Source organism: Somniosus microcephalus, chromosome 14 (assembly GCF_052327205.1).
Source record: "Somniosus microcephalus isolate GS21.2 chromosome 14, FLI_Smic_1.0, whole genome shotgun sequence".
Classification (NCBI taxonomy): Eukaryota; Metazoa; Chordata; class Chondrichthyes; order Squaliformes; family Somniosidae; genus Somniosus; species Somniosus microcephalus.
Genome location: NC_141000.1, coordinates 12,678,478 through 12,702,881, shown reverse-complemented (window position 1 = coordinate 12,702,881; position 24,404 = coordinate 12,678,478). Strand labels below are relative to the sequence as shown.

General features: G+C 42.4%; 1 protein-coding gene across 6 annotated transcripts in view; it reads right to left on the bottom strand.

Annotated features, from left to right (window-relative positions):
- Positions 1-1,758: 1,758 nt before the first annotated feature.
- Positions 1,759-24,404, bottom strand: part of LOC147107336 (MSL complex subunit 3-like) — an 80,570-nt gene continuing 57,924 nt past the window's right edge. For 4 of the 6 annotated variants that reach the window (XM_086006250.1, XM_086006253.1, XM_086006249.1 and 1 more), the window contains one exon: positions 2,382-8,871. In XM_086006250.1, coding sequence (XP_085862376.1) covers positions 8,772-8,871 — 100 coding nt within the window. In that variant the 3' untranslated portion in view covers positions 2,382-8,771. Of the gene's footprint in view, positions 1,884-2,381; positions 8,872-24,404 lie in introns of those variants that run through there. The other 2 variants (XM_086006252.1, XM_086006251.1) reach the window with 2 other exon arrangements.

Genomic DNA, 24,404 nt, shown 5'->3' with positions numbered 1-24,404 from the left:
AAAGATATTCTGGTTGGAGGTAGGTACCTAGTACTTAGCAGTACTGGGGTGAGGGGTGGAGTTTAACAACACTGGTGTGTGGGGTCCTAGGCTTTGTAATATGGGGTTCTGACTTACTGCCCTTAATTATCAGGACAGACTTGGGGAAGTTTTTTTTACTCTGGAAAAGCATTGAGTTTGAAGGGATATGATAAAACGTCTTGAAAACAACAACGGGATTAATTCTGTCCAAGTCGACAGGTTATTTGACCTAGATAGGCAGGGGAGGACTAGTAGGCATCAGTAGACAAAAACGTAGGGTTAGGTTAGTGTCAGGAAGTACCACTTTTTGCAGTGTTCTCAACTTTTAGAATAGGTTGCCAGTATCTGTGGTGTGTGTGAATTCACTGCATGTCATCAAAAGGGAGCTGGATGAGATCCTACGAGTGGAAAACATCTTGGCCTAGAAATTGGGTTGAGGCACCAAACTGGCGCCAAGTTCGCCTGGGCACTGATTTTTGCGCTGCATTGGGAGTAATACCGATCGCCAGAAATTCAGTTTCAGAAACCCTCGAGGGACACGGGGTGAGGCTCGAGGCGCTCCGCGTCCCTCTTAGGGCGCTGAAACTGAATATCGCAGCGCAACGTGCCGCAGCGACACACGCTGCGGCACAGCACGCTGTGGTGCTGCAGGCCTTCCTCCCATTGTTAAGGGGGAGGGGCCTGCAACAGCGCGATCCCCGATTGCGAGTGCCGGCAAAAGAGCCCGGCACTGAGGAGAGCCAGGCTCTCGGGAAACAGCCGGCAATGCCGCCGGGGGGGGGTGGTGTGTCAGGAGGCCGGGGACGGAGGTGCTGGCAGGCGGCCGCCCAGACCTCCACCTTAACTTGCGCCACTGCCGGCACAGCAAGGCCCCGTGAACCGGGCGCGGGTAGCGAACGGCGCTACAGCGGCGTTCGCTACCAAATATCGCGAACGGGGCGCTAAGCACACCGATGCCGTCATCGGTGGCGGCGCAGCGCAACAGGCTAACACCACCATTAGCGCCCCTGCTGAATATCGCGGGAGGCGCAGCCAGTGGCGCTACAGCCAATGACTGCCTCTTTAGTGCTAACAGGTGGCGCTACTCACCCAATTTTTCCCCCCTTGAGTTAAAGGTGGTCGGTGAGTGGGTTAACTGGGATTAATAATGCCAGCCACCTGATCTCTTGGAGCTTGCTTGATTGCTTTTATGGTTGGAGAAGAATTTCCCCAAAGTTTTCAAAATTAAGTTAAAAGTTTGATTTCCTTTGTCTTGATACTCCCAGAACATTATGTCATGGTGAAGAGGTGGTGGTGAGGAAGAGGGCGTCAAGGCAGTAGGTAGTCAACTGATGGTATGTGCTAATTGCCTTGTGTAGGGATGGCACAATGAATGGACCAATTGGTATTTTTGTGCCCTTTTTCGTATGTTCATATTTATATTTATAACTCCAATTAAGTTAAGAAAATACACTCAGACGGGCTTTCTGGACTTGTCCTGCCACTTTTCCTACAGATCTGGCATGGAGTCAGAAACGTGCTCAGAGACATGCTTCCCTGAATTTCCATGTCCCTCCCTCATTTTACAGAGGGAGGGGCTGGTGGCCTGAAATACACCAGCACCAATATGCTTTCTGAAATTTATAGGACAACAGAATCACTGATCGAGGCAAAAATATCAAGTCCAAGCACGGGCTTTTGGATGAGGCAGAGGCCTTCAAGTAAAAAATTTCATTAAATATTAAAAGAAACAAACAATTCATTTGATAAATTTAATTATGTTCTTGTGAAATATATAATTTGAGGTTTTTTTGCACCTGAAAATGTTAATTTATTGGAATGACACCATTCTTATGAGGGGGGTCCAGTCTTCTAATATCGACCTGCAAAGATATTAAAGCAAAAATAACTTAATGGAACTAGATTTTAAAGCTCTACTTGACCTGCTTACTGTTGTGTATACTATAAGGCTGTTGTTCTACTCCAGGTACGAGTCTCGAGACTGGCGTCTATTCACAGTGCAATAAGGAGCCGAGAGACCCAATTTACTATTTGCTATGTCAGCTACGAGTCACATTGAGCCAAGTGACAAGGATGATCTGAGCATACTCGCTTGTACATGTGCAGAACTCCATTTGTTGGTTAGTTATATTTGAAGTTAGGAGAGATGGACTACCTGGGCACTTTAAGCTTGACTTTGCATCAGGCCAGAACAATACTACACTCAGTGCAAAGATCAACTGGGTGACAGACTATTCACTAGAGTTAGTCTTGCCTCTTTTGGCTCAAATGCCTTGCGAATAAAATTTGCCTTCCAACTTATACTGCTGTATTTGCATTTATGCGAGAAGTTAAACATAATGACACAGATAATAGCAGAATTTATGAATGGCATTGTAGTTCGCCTTCTGTATTGGTTTATTTACCCTCTGTTGCCTGTATGAGCAATTGAACAAATATGTAAACAGAAGGTACAAACTACAGTCACTTTGAAGGAAAATCAAATCACAGTCCTTTTCACTAATACAATATCATGACAGCTCCCATCTGTAAGCAAAAATGTAGAACATATAAACTCCTCTGAGCTTCTACAGCACGCCTAAACACAATTTGTCAAAGTACAAAAGAAACACCAGCTAGAGTCACTACAATTTGTCTCTTTTCCAAATAATACTGTGGTGGAACAAAAAAAAGCTGGTAAAGAAAGTCACTTATTTGCAATTGCTTTTACAGTATATACAAATAAGACAGCAATATGAGCAGAAAAAGATCATGCAATAAGCAAATCAATTATCTGTTAGTGGATCTATGATAGCCATACTCACAGGTAGTCTGGGACCTGAAGTGGGGTTCACCATGGCAGCTCACCCATTGCTATAGCAGCAAAATTGCTGAAACAATGCATCACACAGTGAGCATAAGGTAAACTATTTCACATCTTAATGATAGAGATAGGAATATATTTGTAGCACTATTTACAACCACTTCACAAAGAACTGTTTAAAGATGCAAGCAAATTTGTCCTCCTTCCTCAACACCCCTTACTCACAGCAATTTACATAATATTTTTTAGGCCTGGTTGATTTGGAGTTTTTCCTTTAATTGGAAGTACATTTATTTAATCTCCCCTTTGCAGCCCAAAACCTTTGTTCTCTCAGTTAATTATATGCGTATGAAAGATGTTTTCTTTTTTACTTGCTTGTTCTTGCTGAAGCAGTCTCATTGGTATAGCATTGTAACAAAAAGCATTTTCCCCCCCATTGTCAAGTCTCCAATGGCCAGGACCTTGAAAAAGTGGTCATTCGCCATGGTTTGAACTGAACTGGCTCCAGCTGCGATGTCTGAGTTCAACATCCCCACAAAAACTCATCCCAAAAATACCGTAAGCTCAAAAATTTTATTTAACAGCTTAAATTGTACAAAATATTGAAAATCTAAATCTTCCAAATTTTCACTATTCAGGTCTCATGATTTCTTATTTTCCATTGTCTGGTCATGTGACATGGGCTAGCACTGTGCACGCTGAGTAGTTTAATTTTACAGTAGAGTAAAACTACCACTCCCATGTTACATATCTCTCACATGCAGAATTTATCAACCCGAGCTGGAATTCCACCCCCCCCCAGTAAAATAATGTTTTTCTGCCTGGTTGTCACATGATATGTAGTCACAGTGCTCTTTGAGCATTATAGTTCCATAGGAGAGGGATGAAAACTACAACTCCACGATGTATCACACACACAAAGCAATTGCAAACATGAGCTAGAGCTCTCCTCTCCAGTTGAAGACCGTAGCTCCGAAACAGAGTAGATTTCTAGTCTGGACTCAGAGGGCAGATATTTACAGAAGAAACTTCTTGAAGGCATTTCCAACATACAGTGGCTAACTTTATGGCCGAGTTTCTTTCTTAGAATTATGTCATTCTTAATTCGATCTGGAGGCGCGGTGAAGCGGGCCGGCTTCCAGCATGTTTTTTAAAGTAGCGCAAAAGAACGCGGAATCTCAATATGCGCTGGACGCTTGAAATTCCTCAATCTTTTGTGCTGGTTTGGCTGATTTATGGCGAATAACCTGTATTTATTATAGCAGTTAAATTTTCATGTGCATGTGAAGAAACGTGGTTGCTGAAAGGGCTTGAGGAACATTGAACGATTTGCTGGATTGTTTGTGCAGTACTTGCTGGTTGATTTTTGTGGTGGGCGTGGATTGTTGATTCGTAGCTTTTATTATCTGGCCTACCTGAGCATTCACATCATTGGTGTTCATTGTCAACGGTTAGTAAACATGGTCCCAAATGGAATGCCCTGCAGATCTTACCTATCCTAGAAAGGGCGATTCCTTTGTGTCAGATTTTTCATAAGATGATGTCGAGGGTAGCACTGTCAGCTGAATCACAAGTTAGCCTCACCAATCTCCCCCCCCCCCCCCCCATCTAGGACTTGAGCACATAATCATGGCTGACACTGCAGCACAGAACTAAGGAAGTCACTATCAGGGGTGCCATTCATTGGATGGGATATTAAACAGAGATCTGTTCTGGCAGATGTTAAAGATCACACCATTGAAAGATGATTAAGCTCTCCCAATATCTTAGACAACATTCCTCAATCAAATCAGCATCAGCACTGCTGAATACAAAATGCCTACTAAATTTGCCAGAACAGTTACAAGCACTTTAAAAGTAATTCTTTATTCCTCAGAAAATTTAGCAGTTGTCAGAACTTAAAGAAACTCATGTGTTAAAAATGGATAACAATGCTTTCCAGCTAAGTCTGTTTACAGTCTTGCAGCAACACAGATGAGATGAATGCTGCCGAGAGAAAAAAACTGTTTAGGTTTGTTCAATTTTTTTTGCAGTTGGATGGGTTCAGTTTTCATCAACAATCACAATTATTTAGTACAATTTAATTAGCTGTTTGTGACGAGGGAACATCTCCACCAACTTCAGGATAAATGCAGTTCTGTATAGAATGTATATCCATGTGCTACAAAATGACCATGGGCAAAAATGGCTCCAATATAAACTATTTGTCAAACACCTATCTGAACAGTGCTAAAATTCTCTACACTTAAATATTAAAAAATATTCAAAATAACATGGCCAGTTATGATTTCTACATTGGTCACAGGGAAATCTAAAATTCTGACCATGACACAAGTTATGAGGTATAGTCATTCATAATTCATTAAGATACTAAAAGGTTTTTTTTCTGATTAAGTGAAGTGCAGTAACATTTTCAATTTTCAACTGTTTCCTTGTCAGAAAAAAAAAAGGCTTTTGTGTGATGAGGCTCACCGAGGTAAACCATAAAAGCATCAGGACCATTCCAATGACTACATGTAGTCTATAAAATCACGTCAATTCATATTGTGCTGGTTCTAATCTGCTTACAATTAGGGAATTACTATGAAATACACTTATTATACCATTCTGAATCATCAATTTACTGTTGATTAAACGGTTCATTTTAAATTTCACATAAAACTACATCTTCTCAATAGCCAAGGTGATTATATATTAGAATTGTCCAAGGAAAATGTGAGATATGCTAATACTATTAATAAAATGGTTTACATTTACAAGGTTTGTGTAAAGAAGCAAATTTCTCATTTGGAATTCTCAGGGAAGTAATGTAACTCAGTGCTTTCAAAGACAAAATTTGATGTCCCAATAGTGGGAAGCACATTACAAGGAACTTTGGTTTATATATGCAATTAAGCAGCTGTATAAATGTGTCATTTGGGAAGATATGCAAGGTTCTGATTTCTTCATAATATCAACTAGAAATTCTAGGCCAAGTTGATTAGTACAATGCACTTTTGCCTATAAGGCCTGGCTTTAGATTAGTCCAGACTGACATATTTAGCAGAAGAAAGACTCAATTCTAAGGAATGTAAGTGAAACTGAGTACAGTAAATCTCAGCCCAGTTTCTAGTGGGTGAAGTTCCACAATGTAATTCAGTACAAATTGGTACTCTCACTCAGAGCTCACGAGGCTGGCACTGGTATTAAAAAATGAAAACCGTGACATTAGCATAGTTATAAAAGAATTATTAACTGATCAAAAAAAAATACAAAATTATACAAGATTTGAAATGTTAGCATTTGAATTATACAGCACAAAATGGTAATGACTTTCCACAGGCATCATTTTCCTCATTTTTTTTTTTTTTTTTTTTTATAAAGAAGGTCAACCTTCACATACAAAGTTAAATCCAACTACTGAGGGAGGGGGGGGGCACAAGAATCACTAGAAATAGAATAACTTCTCGGCTCATGCATAAGCTACAACAGTGTATATGAAGCCAGTGTCAACGAAGAGAGATACTGCCAGAAGAGGGATGAGAAGGAAAATGCACATAGATGACAATCAGACAACAGACTTAAAAAGAGCATCTCACTTGCAGTTCTTCCAGTGCATGTTTTTCATGAGCTAAGAGCCTATTACATTTGGCGGGGGGGGGGGGGGTGGGGTGAAGCCACAGTGCAATTAATATCTGGCAAGCATGGTTGAATAGGTAGAAGGATGTCATCAGAAATTAAAGCGCCAAATGCAACCGACACCACTTAGCCTAGCACCTCGGAATGGCTGCAACATTATTTTATTGTGCCAAATGACACACGGTGGCATAGTGGTTAGCACTGTTGCCTCACAGCGCCAGAGACCCAGGTTCGAATCCGGCCTCGGGCGACTGTCTGTGTGGAGTTTGCACATTCTCCCCGTGTTTGCGTGGGTTTTCTTCGGGTGCTCCGGTTTCCTCCCACAGTCCAAAGATGTGCGGGTTAGGTTGATTGGCTATGATAAATTGACCCTTAGTGTTAGGGGGATTAAATACGTGGGGTTACAGGGATAGGGTGGGACATGTGTTGGTGTAGGGGTTATGGGGATCGGGTGGGATATGTGTCAGTGCAGGCTCGATGGGCCGAAATGGCCTCTATCTGCACTGTGGGGTTTCTGTGATTCTGTGAAAATACCAAAACACTGCTGTTTTCAATATAGTGCCTCAAATAAACGCCCTAAGCTCAGGAATTTCCTCTCTACCTCCTTAAAACCTACCTCTTTGATCAAGCTCTTGGTCACTTGTCGTAATATCTCTCTATGTGGCACGGTGTCAAATTTTGCCTGATAATCGCTCCTGTGAAGTGCCGTGGGACGTTTCACTACGTTAAAGGCTCTATATAAATGCAAGTTGTTGTTGTTACCAGGCAAAGCCCTTTGCTTCCTAATATTTTACTGGTTATGTGATCGTTTAAAAAAAAACTTGTGTCCCTGCCAATATTTTCAACTGCTGGGAGAGAGATACAGAAGCTATAGGATTAAAGCTCAAATGAATATAGATGAAAGCAACCTTAGAAAAAACAGCTGGAACGGAGCGATCTGGTAAATTAAAAAAATCTGTACTCTAGGTATGTGCACTCCCAATTAACCTAAAGTCCTGTATTAGTGCACTGAGTTTTATCCAGATTTAACTCTTTCTCCAGTAGGACTATGTTAAATAGGCAGCCAATAAACTATTTTTCTTATATAGTGGTTTTGGGCATCAAGGGTGGCAGACCCATTGATTACAATTCAAATACATTTTCTATGTTCCAGCACATCTGTAATGGTAATTATTTTTCTTTTGTTTTCTAGGACCTCATGCAGCCTAAAATTCAAAAAGGCCTTTACTTGGATTAATATAATTTTCTTTACCTAAAGTTCAATCAATATTTTCCAGCTAAACTGTGATAAATCAAGGCTGTAGATAACTACTGAACCTGGTCCAGGATTCTCTAACCATTTAATGATACCATTATAAATTTTTGGATATGATCAACTAATCACTAAAAGAAAATACCCATGTTTTAGGAACAACTAAATATATTCAAGTGAGTAGAATTAGGACATCAGATTTCCTGCCAAATGTCAAATATTAACCTGAAATGACAGTCTACCGTGGTAAAGTGTCACACTGCTGGATGGGATGGTAGATGGAGGACTGTGTCACCAGAGTGTTTCATCTTGAAAGGAAAAAGACTCGAACACTTGTCATCCTGCAAAAGCAACATCCCTTTAGTAATCATGCAGCCATGCTAAAGCAACCCAGATTCTGCTCATTCTCCTGCCAAAATGAGACAAAGGTAGTGTGGTTCCAAAGAGTAAAGAAAAACTTGCATGACACACAACAGTCTAGTCCTAAAAGGATACCAATACTGGCCACTGCATAAAATAACACTCAAAAACATCGTACCATTGGGCTTTGAACAGGAACATAAACTACTGTATCAACATTAAAGCAAAATATTACCATACAACCGAAATTTATTTTCTAATGGATAAGCAAGCACTACTGCAAATTATACAGTGTCTTTTCTTTAACTCGTAACTTTTCAGAACATGGTTTCTCATCACTTTAAGATGGACATCCAAAGCAATTTTGTACAGAATTGAATTAAGTCTTGTTCAATAAATGCAGTCTGCATTTCAAAATGCATTTAGTCTGTTTGCAGAAGAGATATTTGGTTGCATACAGTTATTTCTTTCATAATCAACATGACACAACCACAGAAGAACACAACGGCAGGGATGAAGGTGGAAACAGCAGAGTTCAAACAAAAAGTGGTCCATCTCCACAATGGAACGTCAACAGATTTCCAGCAGGCAGCACCACTTAAGAGGATATAAGCCCTCTTTTGTTCTCAGCTGCTGAAGATCATTTACATTCCTTCGACCAATAACCAGCAGACTAAAAGTAACAATGAGGGCTTAATTCACAGGTCTGTTCATGCTTCAGTAGATAGCCTGAGGACGTTTGGTACAATAGTAAGCTTCAGATGCAGCCACATAAGCGGATTCTGGAAAAAAGTCCTCTTGGTATTCAGCCAAAAACCTGCAGATTTAAAGATAACTGGTTATCTTAAGCTGGAGTTCTTTAAAATATTGAGATTGAACGAGGCTGCAATGTATATCAAATGTTGAAAGATGTCCACCTTGTCTATAAACCTACAACCTTCTTCAATACTGCTTTGTAACTAGCTGCTGGAATAACCAGTAGATGGCCACAAGTTCAACTTTAAGAACAATGCACGATACATAACTGTCCAGGCGAAGATTGGGAATTCACCATATATTGGACATATCAACATGTTAATAACTACAAATCAGATGCAGTCTGTTTTATGGGATGAAAACCACAGGTAGGAGTAATTTAAAAAAAATTACATCAAAATAATTTTACAGCAGGTAATTTGAAAGATGCGATTTAGCAACATAGGCATTACAAACACTTAGACAGCAATGACCATCATGAATTAAAAACAGAAAATGCTGGAAACACACAGGTCAGTCAGCAACTGTAAAGGAAAAAGACATGTTTAACATTTCAGGTATATCTCCTTCATCAGAACTGAAAATTAAAAACTAAAATACATTTTCGTAAGATTGGAAAAAATGGTGAGCTGGGAAACACAAGTATTCCAATAATGGAGATCGAGTTAATGAGTTAAATGGCCTGAAATCTTTAAGGTCAGTGAGGCGAGGGAAAGGCATGAAAAGAACAAAAGAATGTGCAAATAATGAAGGTGGTGAAAAGACATGGAGAAGCCACAAATAAGGCAAGAAAATGGGGAAAATTAGATGGAAAATGCTAGAGTCCATTATAAAAGATGTAATAGCAGAGCACTTGGAAAACAGTGACAGGATCGGACAAAGTCAACATGGATTCACAAAAGGTAAATCGTGCTTGACTAAACTACTGGAATTTTTTGAGGATGTAACTGGTAGAATAGATAAGGGAGAACCAGTGGATGTGGTGTATCTGGACTTTCAGAAGGCCTTCGATAAGGTCCCACATAAGAGATTAGCGTGTAAAGTTAAGGCACATGGGATTGGGGGCAAGGTATTGACTTGGATAGAGAACTGGTTGGCAGACAGAAAGCAAAGAGTTGGAATAAACGGGTCTTTTTCCGAATGGCAGGCAGTGACTAGTGGGGTACCGCAGGGATCGGTCCTTGGACCCCAGCTATTCACAATATATATATATCTATATATATATAAATGATCTGGACAAGGGAACTAGATGTAATATCTCCAAATTTGCAGACGACACAAAGCTGGGTGGGCGTGTGTGCTGTGAGGAGGATGTCGAGAAACTCCAGGATGATTTGGACATGTTGGGTGATTGGGAAGAAACATGGCAGATGCAATATAACGTGGATAAATGCGATGTTATCCACTTTGGTGGCAAAAACAGGAAGGCAGATTATTATCTAAATGGCAATAGATTGGGAGAAGGGGAAGTGCAACGAGACCTGGGTGTCCTTATGCACCAGTCGCTGAAGGTAAGCATGCAGGTGCAGCAGGCGGTTAAGAAGGCAAATGGTATGTTGGCCTTCGTAGTGAGAGGGTTTGAGTACAGGAACAAGGATGTCTTGCTGCAGTTGTACAGGGCCTTGGTGAGACCACATCTTGAGTATTGTGTGCAGTTTTGGTCCCCTTATTTGAGGAAGGATGTTCTTGCCATGGAAGGAGTTCAGCAAAGATTCACCAGGCTGATACCTGGGATGGCAGGAATGACGTACGAGGAGAGATTGGGTCGATTGGACTTGTACTCGCTGGAGTTTAGAAGAATGAGAGGTGATCTCATTGAAACTTATAAAATTCTGACAGGACTGGACAGACTAGATGCAGGAAGGATGTTCCCGATGGTCGGGGAGTCCAGAACCAGGGGACACAGTCTAAGGATAAAGGGTAGGCCATTTAGGACAGAAATGAGGAGGAATTTCTTCACCCAGAGAGTGGTGAACCTGTGGAACTCTCTACCACAGAAGGCGGTGGAGGCCAGTTCATTAAATATATTCAAGAAGGAGTTGGATATATTTCTTAAGGCTAAAGGGATCAAGGGGTATGGGGAGAAAGCAGGGACCAGGTACTGAATTTGGATGATCAGCCATGATCGCATTGAATGGCGGAGCAGGCTCGAGGGGCCGAATGGCCTACTCCTGCTCCTATCTTCTATGTTTCTATGTTTTCCCCTCTAATTGCAAGAGGTTTGAAATGAAAACAGAAAATGCTGGCAAAACAGTTGGGTTTGCTCTCTCTTTATGGGATGGAAACCTGAGCATAGATTCAGAAGGGAGAGAAGCAAAGCTGGAAATGGAAGGCAGAAAATTAGTAAATGAGTTTGGAAGGCAGAGGAAACAAAGGCTACAAAATAGACAACAAAGAGGTTTGGTAGTGCTTAATGGTGTATATACTTCAAAGCAAGGAGTCTAGTGAATAAGGCAGATGAGCTGAGAGCACAGATAGACATGTGGAAGTATGATGATATAGCTATTACTGAAACATGGCTGAAAGAAGGGCAGGAATGGCAGTTCAACGTTCCTGGTTACAGGGTTTTCAGACAAGATAGAGAGGGGGAGAAAAAGCGGGGGGGGGGAGGGGGGTGTTCACAATATTGGTTAAAGAAACAATTACAGCTGTGAGGAGCAATGATGTGTTAGAAGGATCATCAAATGAGGCCGCATGGGTTGAACTGAAGAACAAAAAGGGGCAATCACACTGCTGGGAGTGTACTATAGATCCCCAAACAGTCAGAGGGAGATAGAAGAGCAAATATGTAGGCAAATTTCTGAGAAGTGCAAAAACAATAGGGCAGTAATAGTAGGGGATTTCAACTACCCTAATATTAACTGGGATAGAATCAGTGTAAAAGGTATAGAGGATGCAGAATTCTTAAAATGCATTCAGGAGAACTTTTTTAGCCAGTACACAGCAAGCCCAACAAGAGAGGACGTGGTTCTGGACTTAAGTTTTAGGGAATGAAGCTGGGCAGGTGGAAGGGGTATCAGTGGGAGAGCTTTTTGGTGGCAGTGATCATAATTCAGTTAGATTTAGCATAGTTAAGAAAAAGGACAAAGATAGATCATGAATAAAAGTTCTCGATTGGGGAAAGGCTAATTTTACTAAGCTGTGGTGTGATTTAGCAAAAGTGGTCTGGAAACAGCTACTTGAAGGTAAATCAGTGTCAGAGCAGCGGGAGGCATTCAAGGAGATAGGGTTCAGAGCAAATATGTTCCCACATTTAGAGGCCCCTGGATGTCAAGGGGCACACAGGGTAGGATAAGGCATAAAAGGAAAGCTTATGTCAGATACTGAGAGCTAAATACTGCAGAAAACCTAGAGGCGTATAGAAAGTGCAGGGGTGAAATTAAAAAGGAAATTAGGAAAGCAAAGAGGGCATGAAAAAATACTGGCAAGTAAAATCAAGGAAAACTGAAAGATGTTTTATAAATACAAAAAGAACAAGAGGATAACTAAAAGAGTAGGGCCTATTAGAGACCAAAAAGGAAGCTTGCGTGTAGAGGCGGAAGACGTGGGTATGGTTCTTAATGAATACTTTGGCCGCGAATTTAATGGAGGAGGCGGGATGGTGGCGGGAGAGCTAGTTTCCTGGTTCTGGTCCCGCTCCCAGCTACAGCCGCTCTGTAGATGTGATTTTCCCTTGATTGACCTTGTTAAGCCCGCCCTGCGGGCTTCCCGGCCAATTAGCAGGAAGCGGGTTTGATGATGCATTTGATGACGTGTCGTCAGCTGGTTTCCTTAAAAGGGACCACGTCCACATGGAGTTTGACAGCTGTTCTGTCAGTGTTTGGCAGCATTGAGGTGCTACAAGCACTGCACAAATGTGAACGCTTGCATCCAGGCTCTCCAATGACTCCCTCCATATGCTTATGGAGGGAGTCACAGCATGCAGGGAGGTTCTCTTCCCATCCAAGGGTGGAAGAGACCTCCCTAGGACACCAATGCAGCACATTGCACAGGAGGGAAAAAACAGGGATGTTGTCAGGAGTCCCTGGCTGCAGTGGCGCCAACCTTTCAATGATCTCAGTGGATCAAGAAACGTTACTGCAAAGCCACACTCAAACTCATCCTGCTGTGCCACTCAACACATCCCAATCACTCTGCCTTCCATACCCTTCTCCTGCACATATTTACTCACACCAACTTATCTTGCAACTCCACCCAACCCTCTCTATCTACTTTATCACTTCCCCATCTCACTAGCCACCCCTCACACTCACCCTCATCCTACTGTTAAGAGAAGGGAGGAAGCAGCGGATGCTCTGACCATCATTTTTCAATCCTCTCTGGCTACAGGTGTGGTGCCGGAGGACTGCTAACATTGTACCGTTGTTCAAAAAGGGAGAAAGGGATAGACTGAGTGATTACAGGCCAGTCAGCCTAACCTCAGTGGTGGGAAAATTGTTGGAAAAAATTCTGAGGGACAGTATTAATCGTCATTTAGAAAGGCACGGATTAATCGAAGACAGTCAGCATGGATTTGTAAAGGGAAGGTCTCGTCTGACTAACTTGATTGAATTTTTTGAGGAGTTAACAAGGAGGGTCGATGAGGGTAACACACTTGATGTAGTCTACATGGATTTTTGCAAGGCTTTTGACAAGGTCCCACATGGCAGGCTGGTCAGAAAAGTAAAAGCCCATGGGATCCAAGGGAAAGTGGCAAGTTGGATCCAAAATAGGCTCAGTGGCAGGAAGTAAAGGGTAATGGTCGACTGATGTTTTTGGGACTGGAAGGCTGTTTCCAGTGGGGTTCCACAGGGCTCAGTACTGGGTCCCTTGCTTTTTATGGTATACATCAACGATTTAGACTTCAATGTAGGGAGCATGATTTAAGAAGTTTGCAGATGATACAAAAATTGACTTTGGTTGACAGCGAGGAAGAAACTGTAGACTGCAGAAGATATCAATGGGCTGGTCAGGTGGGCAGAAAAGTGGCAAATGGAAATCAATCTGGAGAAGTGAGAGGTAATGCATTTGGGGAAGGCTAACAAGGCAAGGGAAAACAAAATAAATGGTAGGATACTGAGAAGCGTAGAGGAACAGAGGGACCTTGGAGTGCATGTCCACAGATCCCTGAAGGTAGCAGGACAGGTAGATAAGGTGGTTAAGAAGGCATACAGGATACTTTCCTTTATTAGTTGAGGCATAAAATATAAGAGCAGGGTGGTTACGTTTGAACTGTACAAAACACTAGTCAGGCCACAGCTAGAGTACTGTGTACAGTTCAGGTCACCACGGGCTGGATTTTGCCAATGGGGAGCTTTTGGAGGCGGGACTCCTACTTGTCGGGTTTTAGTCCCGCCTCCATCAACTTCTGGCCAACCCACGCTATTTTCCCTTGATTGACCTTGTTAAGCCCGCCCAACGGGCTTAGCAGGCCAATTAAGGGAAAGCTGGTTACAGAGAACGTCAGCGTATGACATTTCATCTGTCAAAAATTTTTGACAAGATGAATTGTCATCGTTTGACAGCTCTGTGAAGCTGTCAAACACTGACATTCTCTGTAGTTTGATGAGTTCTTGAATTCAAGCCCTCATCAAACCTCTTTCTTTTGTAGAAATTAGATGATTGCTGCATTGGAGAATGCAACGGCCATCTGTCATCTCTACCGCGGAGGTGCGAGACTCTCCGCATACCCACCGATTGAAGCCTGCAGGAAGAAACAAAGGCAAGTACACTTTTTCTAACACTTTTCACTTACCTCAGATACTCACCTCTCCACACTTGCACCCATCACTCACCTCCACAGCACACTTTTGGACCCCTCTGACCCCCGCAGACCCACTACTCACCTCAGTGACCCTGGCGGGTTTTGGAGCCTTCGGGAAGCCCGCACTTGTGTGGGCAAAAAGGGGATAATCCTATTTTCTGCCTGTTAACTACCTGTTAACAGGCAGTTAAGTGGCTGTAATCCCTTCCTGCCTCCAAGGAGACGGGACCTGGCGCGGGACGGCTACCTGCCTTCTGGCAAGATGGCATGGAGGCGAGTTAGGCACCTGCCTCCAAATTCTGCCATTTTCCCAGCAGTCCCGCCTCCCCAGGGCTGGCAAAATCCTGCCCCACATTACAGAAAAGATTTGATTGCAAAGAGTGGGTACAGAGGAGATTTACGAGGATGTTGCCAGGACTGGGGAATTTTAGCTATGAGGAAAGATTGGATAGGCTGGGGTTGTTTTCTTTGGAACAGAAGAGGCTGAGGGGAGACTTAATTGAGGTATATAAAATTTTGAGGGGCCTGGATATAGTGAATAGGAAGGACCTATTTCCCCTAGCAGAGAGGTCAATAACCAGTGGGCATAGATTTAAAGTAATGGGTAGAAGAATTAAAGGGGAGTTGAGGAGAACTTTTTTCACCCAGTGGGTAGTGGGGGTCCGGAACTCACTGCCTGAAAGGGTGGTCGGATGGTAGAGACAGAAACACTCATCACATTTAAAAAGTACTTGGATATTCACTTGAAGTGCAATAACCTACAAGGCTGCGGACCAAGAGTTGGAAAGTGGGATTAGGCTGGATAGCTCTTTTTCGGCCGTCACAAACATAATGGGTCGAATGGCCATAAATTTCTATGATTCTATGTTTTGCCACCACCCCTCCCCCCACCAGCGTTGTGCTCCAATGATGGCTCCACACCTGACGAGCCAATCCCCCACACCCCACCATGAGCAGAAAGACCATCACCAGCCCCAGCTGCTCTGAAGAAAATGTAGGATATAGCCAAGGTCTGAATTTACTGATGTCAATGATCAAAATAGAGAGTTGTAAAGTGCCCAGAAGAAAGATGAGATACTGTTGCTGAAACTTACATTGAGGGTAGACAGAACATTGTAAGAGGTAAAATACATAAGTCAGAGTGGAAATGGGAGAGGAGTTAAAATGGCAAGCCACAGGTTATACTTGCAGACAGAATGGAGATGTTTGGCAAAATGGTCACCTAATCTGTGTTTGGCCTTTCCCCCAATGTAGAAGAGGACATACTGTGAGCACGGAATACAGCATACCAGATTGGAGGAATGCACATAAATTGCTATCTCACATGGAAGGAATATTTGAGGTCGCAGACAGTGGTGTGGGAGAAGTTAAATGGACAGGTTTTGCAACTCTTGCAGTTGCATGGGAAGGTACCAGGGCGAAGGTCAGCTGGAAGCAGAGTTGATTGAAAAGTGTACAAGGGGATGCTGGGATGGAGGGTCCCTCCACAAAGCTGAGAAAGGAGGGGAGAGGAAGATGTGCTTGATGAGGCAGAAAGATAATCTGGTAAATGCAGAGGCTGGAGGAGTAGAGGGTAAGGACAGCAGGACAATTCTTGTGATAAGAGAGAGAGTGGGTGAGAGTAGAAGCCCAGAAAATGGGGCAGATACAGTCAAGGGTATGGTTGACCCTGAGAAGAGGAAACTTCAGCTTCGGAAAAAGTAGGGCAGTAGAGATGCTTTGGTGTGGAAAATGTTACAGCAATTTTTGAATAGTGCTTTAAGTCATTTATCATCCTTTGTCTTTGAACACAAACATCAAAGGCAAGTTGCAGCCAATCTTTTACTCATACTAAGTTCTTAACTTCCATACAAGCCTGGTTTAGAAGTCCAAAATGATTGTTATTAAACCCTCTTGCATATCTGTTACTCTGAATGGATTTCATTATGGCCTCTTAGCCTTCAGTCTTTTAGCATTACTTTTGCTTCCATGATCACCGTTTTCCTGTGCACTGGTCAGACCACTGTGACAAATACTACCAGTGTGTTGTGTGGTATACAAGAAAAAAGATGGCAACCACATAAAGCAGTCAGAACAATTGTTCATCTGGACACTTATTATGAACACTAGTGTGTCCAATGGTCTGTCGTTGAATATAAGTAGGTTTTATATACAAGTTGGCGACAGTTGGGAGAGACACTTCAGAAATTTGCACTGCAGAGCAATTTGGTGGCCAGAGCTTGCAACTACATCATGACAGTTGACACAGCAAAACTTAATAGCAAATAACAACAGAAAATGCTGGAAAAACTCAGCAGGCCAGGCAACATCCGTGGAGAGAAATTAGAGTGACGTTTCGGGTCAAACCCTTTTTCAAACTGGAAAGGAAATAAAATAGATCGAAGGCAGGGCTGCGATAGAACAAAAGAAGTAAAAGAGACATTAAGAAGCATTCAAAACCAGATGAGATGGTAATAGGACAGTGGAGACAAAAGACGACAAGATTAGGTGTGAAGTGTACTGGCAGGATGGGAGACAGCTGCCGTGTGGGAGAGAGAAAGTGTCACACGTGTGCAAAATAAAGAACTGTTGTCATATCAGAAAGTGAGGGTGTAAAGTCCTTCTATTTTCAAATGCTGATGAACCAGCTATGCATTTCTAGCACTTTGTGGTTTATTTTGTGTGAGCGGTTAATTCTTCACGCTGTTAGTGTACATCACAGTCAAGTACAGCTAAATATGCATCTGGTTCAAACACTTCAATTTAATACTTCTTATTGCTCCCATTAGTGATCCACACACAAGGATAGGTTCTTGGCAAAGTGGTTAGTTAATTTTTTTCTTCAGGATTCATCAGTATTGGCAGCGATAAAATCTGTCCTGCCATCAAATTGTATAAATAGGCAGGGACCTAGCAATGCCATTACAAATCAAGCTCAATCATTGTAAATAAATATATGCAATAAGGAATAGCAAGAATGGCTCAGCAAATGTTTTCTGGATGTTTCTGTCATTTGCAAAATATTAAGTATTAATAAAACTAACTTTACAAGTCCCTCAGAGATTCTTCCTCGTTATTCTCTCCATAACGAACTGTGGATAAGAAGTTTACTGATTACCAAGATATGCACTAGGAAGGGCCATCGACAGGATTCCTGAGGCTGGAGTGGGTGACAATTGAATAAACTGGAGTGAAGCACGAAAGTTACAGCTTATCTTTTTATATATTTCTTCTCAATTTCACTTTATTCCTTCTATAACCAGGATGCCTTTGTCCAGTTTAAGAGATTTAAGATTAAGGAAGTTCCTGTTCTCAATTTGATTTGAGTTGATGAAGCCACTAGAATTACTCCAAGCACAGGTAACTAGTGGATGCAACACTGAATGGTAAAAAGGGTACAGGCCGAGACATTTGTAGCAAGGCAGTTGTTGGGAAGCACAAAATGAACTTCAAGAAGTTGTGCAAGGAGACGAACGAGGAAGTCACAGATTTCCCATAGTCCAGTGCATGATTCACCAAATCTGGTCAGGAAAGGATCGTTAATTCTATATTTAAACTTTAGTATAGCAGGAGACTTCCAGTAAACAATGTTGTCTGGAAAGTAGCTCCACAGGCCAAAGTAGTGAGTTAAGCTTCGCTGCTGCTATTTATGATGTACCTTTTCATTTAATACATAATGTTAAGGTGCAGCTGCTGAGCTCTTATGTATCTGGCATAAACACGCAGCAACTTGTGCTGATGCTCCCATCATAATATTCTAGAGAATCAACAGCCTAGACAAGTTTCTATAATGGTGTGGTGTAGATTCTAGCAGGGAACGGACCATCCTCTTCCAGTTTGCTTGGCTTTTCGACTCTACTGAGATGAAATTAAAGGATCAGTTTTCTACGCAGCCCATTAAGAGCTATAATATTCCATTACTGGCCAGACAGAGGGGGCTTGTGATAACACTCTGAGATAATAGGTAGGAACTGAGATTTGTCTGAAGTTGCTTTCTTTGCCAGTTTCGTGGAGTTAAATAAATAGGGTAATGGCTCGGTTAAAACAGCAGAGAAAGCAAAATTGGAGTGACTGCTGCCAACGAACCGGAAGCTGGGCAGAAGCATACTGCGCACTCCAACAACCGGAAGCATGAGGTTTCTGTTTTTTTTTTTTTTTTTAAATCGAGCACACTAGCAAGCCCACTCCCATCCCGACTTTTACCCACTAGCCCACTCCCTTCCTGGCTTTTTCTCACCAGCCTGCTCCCTTCCCGGCTTTTTCTCACCAGCCCACTCCCATCCCGGCTTTTTCTCACCAGCCCATTCCCTTCCTGGCTTTTTCTCACCAGCCCACTCCCTCCCTGGCTTTTTCTCACCAGCCCACTCCCAGCTTTCAAATTTTTATTTTTTATTTTTTAAATACGGGCCCGCTCCCATGACGAACCAGAAGTGTACTGAATTTGGATGATCAGCCATGATCTCATTAAATGGCGGAGCAGGCTCGAGGGGCCGAATGGCCTACTCCTGCTCCTATCTTCTATGTTTCTATGTTTGGCAGCAGTCGCGTCCAAGCAAAATGAACATATGAAAATAACAGACAGGAAAAGACTCCCAGTCCATTTAGCCTGGCCCATATAATTGTAATGCCTAGTGCGTCACAATACAGACACTCCCCACCTGCCTGGAGCTATGTAATCTCCAGAGAGAAGTGAAAACCAGAAAAAAAACAGGTCAAATAAGAGAAAAATTCCTCTCTGACCCCTTTAGGTTTGTATGAGTTGACCTCTACCCAGACAGAAACAGTTCTAACTCTCTCTTGAAGGAATATAGCGAATCAACGTTCACCGCACGAGCCAGCAACCTGTTCCACAGGTCTGCTATTCTCTGGGGGAAAAAATCAATTGCTTAACATCCAACCTAGTTCTGCCCTAACATAACTTAAGTGTGACCCCATGGTCCTCCCGACCCTATCCAGTTGAAATAATTGGTCCACATAAACACAATCAAATTCCTTCATTATTTTAGAAACCTCAATTAAATCACCCGAGTTTATGCTTTTCTAAAGTATAAAGACCCAGCTCCTTGAACCTATCTGGGTAACTAAGGTGTTCTACATGGAATTACACAGGATATACAGCACACAAATAGGCCATTCGGCCCAACCAGTCCATGCCGGCGTTTATGCTCCACATGAGCCTCCTCCAGTTTTTCCTCATCTAACTATCAGCATAACCCTCTATTCCCTTCTCCCTCATATGCTTATCTAACCTCCCCTTAAATGCATCTATACTATTTGCTACAACTAATCCCTGTGGTAGTGAGTTCCACATTCTCACTACTCTCTGGGTAAAGAAGTTCCTTCTGAATTCCCTACTTGATTTCTTGGTGGCTATCTTATATTGATGGCCTCTAGTTCTGCTCTTCCCCACAAGTGGAAACACTCTCTCTGTGTTTACTCTATCAAAACCTTTCATAATTTTAAAGACCTCTATTAGGTCACCCCTCAGCCTTCTCTTTTCAAGAGAAAAGAGGCCCAGCCTGTTCGTCCTTTCCTGATAGGTATACCCTCGCGTTTCTGGCATCATCCTTGTAAATCTTTTTTGCACCTTCTTTAGTGCCTCGATATCCTTTTTATAATATGGCGATCAGAATTGTGCGCAGTACTCCAAGTGTGGTCTAACCAAGGTTCGATGCAAGTTTAGCAAAACTTCTCTACTTTTCAATTCAATCCCTCTAGAAATAAACCCTAGTGCTTGTTTTTTTTATGGCCTTGTTAACGTGTGCAGCTACTTTCAGTGATTTGTGTATCCGAGATCCCTTTGCCCTTCTACCCTACTTAGATTCATATTTTCCAAGTAATATGTCCTCACATTTATCTGTGTTGAATTTCATTTGCCAATTATATGCCCATTCTTCAAGTTTATTAATGTCTTCTTGTAATTTTGTAAGAAATCGTGGATTGAAAGAAATAATAGTATGTCACGGGTTCCCTAGATCAGCATATTCCAGTCATGTCAGAAAAATAGCTGTACAGAGAGTTGAATTACAAGGTCAGGACACAAAAACAGGCCTTCGAGTGGGCATAGCTGGGCCTGATACAGGATGCAGCAAAGAGCTGTAGGATAAACAAACTGTCTACAAGAGGGCAACAAGACCTTTAGAACAGAGATAAGGAGGAAAATGACTTCATGAGGCTGGGAGGGGGGCTGTCATAGGTAGCCTCTCCCTTGTAATTGGACAATAGGATGGGGAACATATGACTGACACCAGGTAAGCACCAGCCCACCGAAATAACTATAAATATAGACAACTGAGAGGAAATCAAGCAGTTAGGGGCGAAGGCTTCCCTGAGGTGGCGATGGCCTAATACCTCCAACAACCATCCATTGGGTTGTTTCGTTCCGTTCCAGGGCCGTAGATCGCCCTCATCTGTCACGGGTTGTATGTCTACTGAATCTATTTCAATCGCATGTAGTAATATCTGATTATGCTTTAAACTGTAGCTCTTTAATAAAATGCCTTACAACTCCCAAGACCCTTTGGGTAATGTGCGTGTGACCTATGATCCTAATCTTACAATTTGTTGCAGTCCTCCTCAGTATTGACTATCGCCCCCAATTTGGTGTCATCTGCAAATTTCAAAATTGTGTTTTTGATTCCAAAGTCTAAATCGTTAATATAAATTGTGAACAACAGTGATCCCAGCACTGATCCTTGTGGAACACCACTTCCCACCTTCTGCCACTCTGAATAGCTACCCTTTACCCCTACTCTCTGCTTTCTGTCTTGCAGCCAGCTAGTTATCCATTCTGCTACTTGTCCCCTGACTCCACATGCTCTGACCTTATTCATTAGTCTATTATGTGGTACCTTATCGAAGGCCTTTTGAAAATCTAGATAAATTACATCTACTACAATACCCTTGTCCACTCTCTTTGTTACCTCTTTAAAAAATTCAATAAGGTTGATCAAGCAAGACTTTCCCTTTTGAAATTCATGCTGACTATTCATTATTATATTTTTGGTTTCTAGATGTTCTTCTATTTTCTCCTTTAGTAGGGATTCCATTATTTTTCCTACCACCGATGTTAAGCTGACTGATCTATAGTTCTCTGGACATGTTCTATCTCCCTTCTTTAATATCGGTATTATGTTAGCTATCCGCCAGTCCTCTGGCAGTACATCTTGTTCTAATAAATTATTAAATATGTGTAGTAATGCCTCTGCTATCTCTTCCCTAGATTCTTTTAAAATGCGTGGAGGTAATCAGTTCGGACCAGGGGGTTCATCTTCTTTGAATTTGATTAGTTTAATATTTCTCCTCTTTATTTTAAATGCTGTTATCTAATTTCTAAGCTCCTCACCCAATGTCATGTCCACTTCTTAAGGCTAAAGGGATCAAGGGATATGGAGAGAAGGCAGGGACAGGGTACTGAATTTGGATGATCAGCCATGATCTCATTGAATGGCAGAGCAGGCTCGAGGGGCCGAATGGCCTACTCCTGCTTCTATCTTCTACGTTTCTATGTTTCTTCTGCCTCCCTGGTAAATACTGAAGCAAAGTAATCATTTTATATTTCTGCCATCTTTCTATCGCTACCTGTGACATTATCCCGTCCATCCCTTAGTGGCCCTATTCCCATCCCGACTTTCCTTTTTTTATTTATGTGCCTGTAAAATATATTACTATTTTGTTTTATGTTCCATGATCATTTAATTTCATAGTTCCTTTTTGCCTTTCTAAATGTTTTTTTGACTTTTCTCCTAATCTCTTCGTTTTCTTTCTTGTAATGCTCTCCCCTGCTGTCCATGTACTTAGTGTATGCCTCTTTCCTTACCCTCAATTTTTCCCTGATGTCTTTATTCATGCGTGGTGTCTCATTAGTATTTAGCTTGTTCTTGTTTTTTAGCGGAATATATTTTTCCCGGACTCTGTTGAACACGGTTTTAAATATTTCCCACTGCTGTTCTACATCATTGTTTGCCAATATTGTTGTTCATTTTTTTCCTAAGTTCTATTCTCAGCCCCGCAAAATCAGCTTTTCTCCAATCTATTACCATGGTCTTCGTCATACTTATGTCCTTCTCAATTATTATCTTAAAGCATATATTATGGTCACTATTGCCTAGATGTTCCCCATCTTTTACTTCTTTTATCTGCTCTGGTTCATTCCCCATTACTAGATCCAATAGCAAATCCTCCCCTGTTGGGCTTCTTGCCTATTGGTTTAGAAAGGAGTCCTGTACACATTGTAGGAACTCCAATCCCTTATCCCCTTTACCTACCTCTTCTGGCCAATTAATATCAGGGTAGTTGAAATCCCCCATGATTAGTATTCTATGTTTTTCTACTCATTTCCCTAATTTGTTTGCATATTTCTTCCTCCGCCTCCCTTCCACTATTAGGTGGTCTGTAAACAACCCCTTTTAGTGCGATTGATTCTTTATTATCTTTTATCTCTATCCACATGGTTTCTATTTTTGTCTTGCTGATAGCTGCATCACTTTTTTCTACTGCCATTATGTTATCTCTAATAAGTACAGCTACTCCACCTCCCCCCTTTCCCCTCTCTATCTTTTCTAAATATGTTATACCCTGCAATGTTTAATTCCCAATCCTGATTTTTCTGCAGCCATGTCTCAGTAATCCCTATGTCTGGTTCCTTGCAATGTATTATTGCATCCAGTTCCCCTGTTTTATTACAAACACTATGGCCCCGATTTTCCCGATCGTGCGGGAAATTTTCAGGTTCCCCGAATGTCGGGTTCCGACCCGAAAAAAAATGGGTCAGCCAGCTGCACGCAATTTTCCCTCAAGTGGCCAATTAAGTTCCAATGTGTGGGCACCCTTGCTAATTGTCCATTTCCAGTCAGAAAGCCCCACAGTATGATGTCATCATTCGTGGTGCTTTTAAAGTGTCCAGCAAGCTTCTCAACCAGTCTTGCAGAATGGCAGAGGAGCCTGCACCAGCTGCTGCCAGCGGCAGCGGCAGAGGCCGAGCTGCCGCCAAATTCGACGAGACGTCACTGCAGACATTGGTGGATGGGGTAAGAGCCCACAGGGAGGTCCTCTACCCTAGCTCAAGGAAGAAGAGGCCTCCCAAAGAGACCAGGGCTACCTGGATGGAAGTGGCTGCAGAGGTCAACTCTCTGGGAGTCACCAGTCGGACCTGGATGCAGTGCAGGAAGCGCTTCCATGACCTTCACCGCACAGAGAAAGTAAGTACGAAGTTTCCATCATCCTCAACCTGATCCCCATTGCCTTTCCCCAACAGCACTCATCTTCAGCAATCTCTTCCTCCAAATCCCACTTCACAGTCACATCCATGCACCCTTACCCATTCCCTATATCTCTATGCTCACATTCACATAACTATTCCACCATGCCTCTCACTCTGATGCTTGGAACACAACTGACAACACACAGGGAGGGCCCTTGGTCTTGCAGCCTCACAACATCTTTGTCTCCTTCTAAGTATCTATGCTATGCAATCTCTACACTCACTCCTGCACTCTCACTCAAACTCCACTTGTCTCCCTCATTGCAGGAAAAGAGAGCTCACAATAGACGAGAGCGTGCGAGGACTGGAGGAGGACCACCCTCAATCACCCACCTGAGCCCCTGGGAGGAAGCTGCGATCGAGATTGCTGGGGCGGACGTGCCTGTGGATGCTGGGGCAGGAGAGACAGGAGCAAGCCCGCAAGCTGGTGACAGAATAGTTCCCCATCTCTCTCACTGACATAGCATGAGTTGCTGATATGATTCTGAAGCCACATCATTTGAACTTATGAGCATCTGTCAAATCCAATGTGCAAGTAGCCTTGGCATCACATCTCTAACTCTTTCCTTTACTCCCCCACAGGACCATCCGGAGCCCCCGTCACCACTGC